Source organism: Trichechus manatus, unplaced genomic scaffold (genome assembly GCF_000243295.1).
Source record: "Trichechus manatus latirostris isolate Lorelei unplaced genomic scaffold, TriManLat1.0 scaffold00105, whole genome shotgun sequence".
NCBI lineage: Eukaryota > Metazoa > Chordata > Mammalia > Sirenia > Trichechidae > Trichechus > Trichechus manatus.
The window spans coordinates 667,670-676,736 of record NW_004444041.1 but is presented as its reverse complement, the minus strand read 5'-3'; the positions used below and the strand labels follow the sequence as shown (position 1 = coordinate 676,736).

Genomic DNA, 9,067 nt, shown 5'->3' with positions numbered 1-9,067 from the left:
CCAAATCCACACATTTTTGGGGGGACATAATTCAATCCATGACACTGCCCTTCCTGGATTTAGTCTCTGTGCTCAAGGCTTAGGTGCCAAGAAGCCGAGTTGCTTCTAAAAAGCAGCAGAGAATATTTATTCCTCACTGTGTGCCAAGCACAGTTGCAAGTGCTTTAAAATCAATTGCCATTGAGTCAATTCCAACTCATGGCAACCCCATGTGTGCACAGTAGAACTGTGCTCCACAGGGTTTTCAAGAAGCAGATGGCCAGGCCTTTCTTCTGAGGGGCCTCTGGGTGGGTTCAAACAGCCAACCTAAGTCCTTTAACAGGTACTAACTCCTATAATCCTCACACCTCTGAGCTAGCTACCATAGTTATCCCCATTTTAAAAATGAGGGAGTAAAACCACAGCAGGGACAAGTAACTTGCCCAAGACCACACTGCGAGTAATGAAAGCAACATTACTGAAGGCTTATTTTGTGCTAAGTGCTTCTGCAAGCACTATGTATTAACTCATCTAGCCCTCCAAAGACCCTGGGAGGAGGTAAGTGCTACTATTATCACCACTTTACAGATGAGGACACAGGGCCCTGAGAAGCCAGATAACTTGCCCAGAGGGTAGGTGGGGGAACTGGGACTCAATCAAACCAGCTGCTCTTAACCATTTTGTGGTACATTGCAACATGGAGATCTCATTTCTTCCCTTCTCTCTGCTTGAAGGTCTTTTTATCTCTATGATCTGCCAAATGATCAGACAGCTGTGGTCATGGCAGGTCGGGAGAAAAGTAAACTTCTGCTTCTTCTTTAGGAAAATGTTTATGGTAAACAGAGCTACTGATTATTGATCACCTGTGGCAACTCCACGTGTGTCAGAGCAGAACTGTACTTCACAGGGTTTTCAGTGGCTGATTTTTTGGAAGTAGACTGTCAGGTCTTTCTTTTGAGGCACCTCTGGGTGGACTTGAACTGCCAACCTTTCAGTTAGCAGCCAAGTGTTAACAGTTTGTACCATGCAGGGACCAACTCAACAGCAACGGGTTACTGGTTATTGATCATCCACTAGGTGCCAGGTACTGTACCAATCAGTTTACCTATAGTATCTTAATTAATCCTCACAAAATCTCCATTACATAGGCATTCTTATTTCTGTTTTACGATGAGAAAACTGTGAATCAGGGAGATTAAGTGACTTGTCCAAAATCTAGGATTCTAACTCCAAAGGCCAAGTTCCTTCTACTCCACTCCACTCCACTGCCTCTTTACAGATTCCACAAAACAATGCAGAAGCCAAGAAAATCCGAGCTGCCACTCTCCCCATTGCCTCTCAACACCCTACTCACCAATGGCACCCAGGGTGACAAGTGGGTTCTGCCGAGGGCTGATGTGCTTGTCATAGGGCCGGTTTCCGTACATGTGGGCGGCACTGTTGACCAGCCAGGTGATGTTGAGAGAGATGGTATAGCGGAGGATGGAGGCCAAGAAGTAGGAATTCCACAGACTCTCTCCCCAGATGTACCATGGCACCAGGGTGGGGACCACGAAGCACATGAGCACCACGCTGATCTTATAGTACCTGTAAGGCAGGACATCATGTCATCATGATGATGACAGTGGGGACAAGCTGAGTGAGTTACAGGAAGAGGATGGAAGAAGCCCAAGAAAGGGGTTGTGTGGTCAGCTCCTTCAACTCTTTCTATACAGTAATACCCTGTCGTGTGTCACTCTGTGCAGGGGTCACAAGCCCAAATACCTACAAGGACAAGGCAGGAAACACCAATCTGAGAATTGGGACAGGCAGGATGCTGTGGTAGGGCCTGTGGCATAGATCAGAGGAACTTCAACATAAACCAATTAACACTGTGCTGGCCAAACCTACGTGCCTTACAGCTACACTGTCCTACAAGCCACCAGTTTGAGATACCTCCTAGATATTTCTTTCATCAGTCAATCAACCAGTATTTCTTGAATACTTTTCAGATACATGGTTCTATATTAATTTAGCTTGGTAACAAGGTAAACAAACACAATGTCCTCTGTTCATCCAAGAGTACATTCGAAACCAGCATAAAAAATAAGCAATAAGTATAGGAACAGACATGCTCACGCAAAAAAGTAATTGTTAAAAAGCAGACCTATGTGAAATACCTAAAATAAGCAAGTGTATACAGACCTAAGTTTGTTAGTGGTTACCAGGGATGAGTGGGAGGGAGAGGGAAGGGGGCACTCACTGCTTAGGGGACACTGAGTTTCTGTTAAGGGTGATGGAAAAATTTGGAAATGAATAATGGTAATGGTTTTACAAGATGTTGTACATAATTAATGTTGCTAAATTGTACATGTGAAGAATGTTGAAATGGCAAATGTTTTGTTATATATTTACCACCATAAAAAAAAAAAGCAAACCATCAATAGTTTGATTTCTGGATCTGCATGTCCAGCAAACATTTACTAAGCACCTACTATATGATGAAGTTCTTGGGTGCACAAATGGTTAAGCACCCAGCTGCTAACTGAAAGGCTGGAGATTCAAATATACCTAGAGGCACTTCAGAAGAAAGCCTTGGCAATCTACTTTTGAAAGATCACAGACAGTGAAAACCCTAAGGAGTGCAGTTCTCCTCTGAAACACATGGGATCACCATGAGTTGGAAATGACTTGATAGCAACTCGTTTTTACTATATAATAGGCCCTGAGCTGAGTGCTGGTGATACAAAGGCAAATTAGACACAGTCAACTGGAATCACTGTTCACCACAAATTAGGGATTGAATTGTGTCCTCCAAAAATGTGTATCAACCTGGCTAGGCCACAATTCCCAGTATTGTGTGGTTGTCCACCATTTTGTCATCTGATGTGATTTTCCTATGTGTTGTAAATTCTACCTGTATGATGTTAATTAGGCAGGATCAGAGGCAGTTATGTTAATGAGGCAGGACTCAATCTACAGGATTAGGTTTTATCTTGAGTCTATCTCTTTTGAGACATAAAAGAGAGAAGCCAGCAGAGAGGAGAGGGACCTCCTACCACCAAGAATAAAGAACCAGGAGGGGAGCCCATCCTTTAGACTCAGGGTCCCTGCGCTGAGAAGCTCCTAGACCAGAGGAAGATTGATGACAAGGACCTTCCCTCAGAGCCAACAGAGACAGAAAGCCTTCCCTTGGAACTGGCACCCTGAATTTGGACTTCTAGTCTTTCAGACTGTGAGAGAATAAATTTCTCTTTGTTAAAGCCAGCCACTTGTGGTATTTTTGTTATAGCAGCACTAGATAACTAAGATACCACCCTCTTGCTGGGCAGGACTGGCTCTATGCAGGGAGAAAAGAGGGCTGTGATATGAAGGTGTCTGAAGTGACCGGTTCATAGACATTTTTCACTTGGCCTCCCATTGCCTAATCAAACTTCTGAAGGCCTGTGTTAAAATGCATTGTATCAACTGGGAGGAGGCACAGTGTGGGGGCTTGAGATTCAGGAGGTGGAAGACTCTGACTTGAGTTCAGATCTGATTATGGATGTTGAACAAATCTCTTTTTAGTCTTTTACTCTCTTCATGTGCACAGTTATATGGTTCCCCAAAAAGCAGAGCATGAGGCAAGGGCTTGTGTGTGGGTAGTTTATTTTGAGAAGTGATCTTAACAGGAGCGGACAACTGGGAAGAGTGAAACAGGGAAGAAGGCATAGCCTACCTGGGGTGTGCTATTGTGCTGGCCACTTCTGTGGGCAACTGAACTTGGATCCAGATGGGAGAGAATTATCCCCTCAAGGAGTGGGAGAAGGCAGTGTTTCTCCACTGGCTCCAATTCCCCATTGTTCAAGGGCGCTAATTCCTTCACACTTACAGGTTTGCTTGGGTCAGAATGACTGAGTGGGTTCCACAGGCATCGCAGGTGGAAGTAGGTGGCAGAGAAGCCCTGGCAGAAAGTAAGAGACTGAGCCAAGTGCTGCTGGGCTACACCTGTGCAGGCGGCTGTACCAATGGCTGGAGTGAAAAGGTGGGCTGAGAGAGTGTCAGGTGGGGCATGAGAAGTATTCCACACATTAGGTAGCACTTCTAATAGCCTCACAGGGTTGTTATGAGGATCAAATACAAAAAAAACTAATGTATACTAGGAGCCCTCATGGCGCAGTGGTTAAGAGCTCAGGCTGCTAACCAAAAGGTCTAATGGTTTGAATCCACCAGCTGCTCCTTGGAAACCCTATGGGGCAGTTCTATTCTGTTCCATAGGGTCGCTATGAGTCGGAATTGACTCGATGGCAATCGGTTTAGTTTGGTTTGGGTAACAGATACTATGTACTTGGAGTCCCTGGGTAGTGCTAAGAATTAATATGCTCTGTTGCTAACAGAGGCACCTTGGAAGAAAGGCCTGGCAATCTACTTTTGAAAAATCAGCCACTGAAAACCCTATGACACACAGTTCTTCTCTGACACACATGAGGTCACCATGAGTCGGAATCAACTTGATGGCAACTGTTTTTTATTTTTACTATATACTTACTATGAGAGCCAGGATTATTCTGAGATCGTGACATGTATTGACCCACTTAATTCTAACAATAACTCTATGAGGAAGGGATAATTAATAGCCTCATTTTATGGATAAGAAAATTGAGCAACAGAAAGGTTATATAGCTGGCCTAAGGTCACAAGACTAAAATGTAGGGTTAAGATTCACAAGATTCTGGGCAGAATCACTTTAGAGATCACCATACTATCCTGCCTTACAATGAAATGAAAGCGTGTAATGTGCTCTGTAGATTGTTAGCTGTACATAAGTGTCAGTTCCCATAATGATAATTATTTTTATTGGCCAACACGTTAACTATCGGCACCTATTTTCCCATCACTGGGATACAGGATGGCTGCATTTTAGTGGAAAGAAGGTGCCTGGGAGTTCCAATGAGTGAGCTATGCTGAAGGACAACAGATGACTGAGAGACTGGTTTGTCTTAGATTGGGCTCCCTAGATTTGTGTGCAGACGGCTTTTGGGGAGTGCTCAGGAGAGATGTGCCTGTAAGGAAAGGAGGATGGAGGGTTGGGTGGAGGGTGAAGCTCACCCACCATGAGTTCCAGAAGATCTGAGGAGAGCTCTGGGGCTGGGTGGCCCTGTAGAGCCGTCCCAAACTGAAAGGTTTCCTGTCATTATCCAATTATGGGCCTCAGGGTGCCCCCTGGGAGGGGCGGCTTGGGTGAGGCATTTCCCTGTGGGCGGGTGAGGGCAATTCCCAGAAAGGGATAGCAGCTGGGAGGAGGGGCTATCAGCAGTGAGGGGGCCCAGGGTCCTGAGAGTCTGGTGGTGTGTGTGTGAAGAGGCAGGGGGCTCAGAAGAGAGAGTGGAAGAAGTGCCCAGAGCTACGTCCTCACTGGCACCTCAGAGGGGAAAGAAAGCAGCTGGACTCTGCCCGTGGGGGCATTTTGCCATTTAAGCAGCCCCTTCCCCTTCTTCTGCTCTCTGGATCACAGCCCAGTGCCTTCGCAGAGTCACTCCTAGTCCTGCTCTGAGCCACTGTCTTGCCCCTCGTTTTGCTCCTGAAAAGAAGCAGGAGACAGAAACACAGGCATGAGGGGCTTGCTGTACGCCGGGCACTGGGCTCAGCCAGTCACAGGCCTTCTCTCAGCTAATGCTCACTGCGGACTCGAGATGGAGGACCCAAGGCTTAGAGGGGTCTGGGGCTCCCCCAGGGAGAGATCAAGCCCCTTGCTCTGGCCCCCTGCATGCCACCCCAACCCTACATTACCTTGCCTCTTTGCTTTGACTCTAGGAGCCCTGATAGTACAACCGTTAAGCACTCAGCTGCTAACAAAAAGATTGGCAGTTCGAAACCACCCTGCGACTCCATGGGAGGAAAAGCCTGGAGATCTGTTCCTGAAAGGGTTATGGCCTAGAAAATCCTATGGGGCAGTTCTAACTATCAGTCACTATGAGTTGGAATCGACTTGACTGCCCGCAGCCTGCAGGACTCACACCCTGCCCTGCCTCCTCCCTCTGAACTGTTCAAGGAAGAGACCTGCCTGCCTGGGGTCTGGTTCCAGACACTGCCCCACCTCCAAGGCAGATAGGTCCCTGCAGAAGGACAGCACCACCAATGTGGCTTCCCAAGTGTGAGGAGAAGGAGGCCGTGGCTTCACCTCCTAACATAGCCACAGCCCAGGCAAATTTCCTCTTCCTCAAAAAAGACGCTCTTTGAAATATCACTGTCCTCATTTCAACAAAGCTTTTTAGCTGACTAATTATAGGGCTGCTGTCTGATTGTTATTCCTGGTAATCTACTTAGAAGTCCTGTTTGTATGTTCAGTAGAATGGATGGACAAAGAAGGAATTTTTAGGGTGCTCGGGGGGTCTGGGTGGAATTGCCAATGCGATGGGTCTCGATGCTGATAACTGTCTAAAGACTCTCACCTACCATTTCAAATAGGCTCAGTAAATCTTCCCTGTGTAGCTAGCCCCCCTGCCTCCCGCACACCATAAGCCTGAAGCAGCTGCTCTCCATTTAATTAAGTCACTGGCCTTCGAGCCTCCCAACAAGCGCGAGATGGCTCCCCTGCTTCCTTGCTTAATAACACTCCAATCTGAACTCCTGAGCCAAGCGTCCACAGAACAATTCCAGGAAGCTCTCCTCTTGTCCTATTACCTCCCCAGCACCTAATCCTTCCTCATTTAAAAGACTTCCTTTCCTCAACTGGTGGTAGGAAGGAGGGCTGACTGGCGAGGGGCTCTTGTCTTTTTGCTAAATTGGTTTTTACGTTGTAAAGCATCACAGAGTTTTTAACTACCCAGCACTGCCATTTCTCAGCTATGTGATCTTGAGTAAATTATTTAATCTCACTGAGCCTTGGGTTGCTCTTCTGTAAAATGCAGACACTAACAAATTTATCGAGTGTCTACTATGTGCCAGGTACTGTGCTAGCACTATAGATGTAACGAAACAGACAAAAACCCTGCCCTCGGGAAGCTGATGTTGTGATAAGGAACACAGATAACAAACAACATAAATAAGCAAAATATAGAACACATTAGTAGTAAATACTAAGAGGAATAAAATAAGGCAGAGAAGGGGATATGAGGCACACACTTAAATTGTAAATAGGCTATCTAGGGGAGCCTTACTGAGGCTCTGGCTCTTGAATAAAGACTTGCAGGAAGTGAGAAGTTAGCCATGTGGCTACATGGGGGCAGAGGATTCCAGGCAAGAGAAAACCACAGGGACAAAGGCCCTGAGGCAGGATGGTGCCTTCCATTCAAGGAAGAGCAGGAGACTTGGGGCTAAAGCAGATGAGTAAGGGGAAAGTTTTAGAAGATGAAACCAAAACCAAACCCACTGTCTTCAAGTCAATTCTGACTCATAGCGACCCTACAGGACAGAGTAGAACTGCCCCATAGGGTTTCCAAGGAATGGCTGGTAGATTCAAACTGCCAACCTTTTGGTTAGCACTTAACCACTGAGCCACCAGGGCTCCATAGGAGATGAGGTGATGGAAGTCCTATAGGTCTTCATAAAGGTTTTGACCTTTACTGAGTGAGATGAAGCCTTTGGTGGCTTTTGGGCAAAGAAGGGATGTCATCTGACTTACATCTTAACAGGATCACTCTGAATGTTCTGTTGAGAAGGGACTGCAGAGGAAGGTGGACAAGTAAGGAAGCTGCTGAGATAATCCAGGCAAGAGGATGGTGGCTTGTGCCAGGACAGTGGTGGAGGGCAGTGAGAAGTGGTCAAATTCTGGGTAGATTTTGAAATTAAAGTGGCAGGATTTGTTGAATGTTGGACAGAAAGACTGGATATTGGAAAGAAAGGATGAATGTTGGAGTAAAGGATGACACCATGAGCTGCTCTGGGGTTAGAATGGAGGAGGAGTTGGTTTGGAGAGTCATATGAAGAACTCAGTCATAGACATCTCAGGTTTGAGATGCTCTTTAGACATTCAAGGGGAGATGTCAGGTAGGCAGCTAGATGTTCTGATCTGGAGTTCAGTGGTGTTCTAGAGGGAGGTGGTGATGAGAACAGAAATTTAGAACTCATCAGCATCTTAATATATGCTGCTTACATACATTTTCTCATTTGATTTTCACAATAGCCCTTTGAGGTAGTTTTATAACCTCTCTTTTGCAGAAATGAAGACTGAGGTCCAGAGAGATCATGGGACTTCCCCAAGGCCACACTGTTTGTACAGAACATAATCAGGCTTCAAACTCAGTTCTTAAACTCCGATTATGTGATCTCTCTAAGTATACCATGCTGCTCACTCAGCCTACCAAGAGCAGGTCACAGCAGAGAGGTAAACATGGGGGACACTAGGTGGAGTGTCTAATCTAGCCCTTGCCCCACTGGTTGTATATACTTGAGTAAAAAGATTGTAGATCAGAAGTAGATCTTTCTACACTCTAGCTATACTGAACTTCTTCCTGTCCCTTGACTGCACCATACTCTCTCTGTCCCCTCTGCCTATGACACTCTTCTCCAGCTCTGGCTGACTTGACTCTTCCAAGTATCAGTCTAAACATCACTTCCTCTTTTTGGACTTCCTTGACTCACTTGGCCCTGGCAAGGTGCCCAGTGTTCCTGTGGCATTCTGTACTTCTCTTAGTTTCATACTTACTGGCTTAATGGGCAGTCTTCACCCACTAGATCAATGGTCTCAACCCCGACCACACATTAGAATCAATAGGGGTACCTTTAAAAATTTCTCATGTTGGGAACCCACTACAGACCAATTGAATCAGAATGTCTGGCAGTGAGGTCTGGGTACTGATTTTTTTTTTTTTTTAATTGTTGTGCTTTAAGTGAAAGTTTATAATTCAAGTTAGTCTCTCATATAAAAATTTATACATACATGGATTTATGACCCTAGTTGCTCTCCCTATACTGTGACAACATACTCTTCCTTTCCACCCCAGATTTCCCGTGGCCATTCAACCAGTTCATGACCCTCTCTGCCTTCTCATCTCACTTCTGGACAGGAGCTGCCCATTTAGTTTCATGTATCTACTTGAGCTAAGAAGCACACTCTCATGAGTGTCATTTAATGTCCCATAGTCCAGTCTAATCTTTGTCTGAAGAGTTGGCCTCAAGAATGGTTTTA

The 9,067-nt window shown here is 45.7% G+C and overlaps 1 protein-coding gene across 1 annotated transcript in view; it reads right to left on the bottom strand.

Moving 5' to 3' along the window:
- SCD5 (stearoyl-CoA desaturase 5) overlaps positions 1 to 9,067 on the bottom strand; it is a 194,916-nt gene that overhangs the window by 4,440 nt on the left and 181,409 nt on the right. Inside the window, exon 5 of the mRNA XM_004383146.2 lies at positions 1,334 to 1,566. Within this exon, the coding sequence (XP_004383203.1) occupies positions 1,334 to 1,566 (233 nt within the window). The remainder of the gene's footprint in view (positions 1 to 1,333; positions 1,567 to 9,067) is intronic.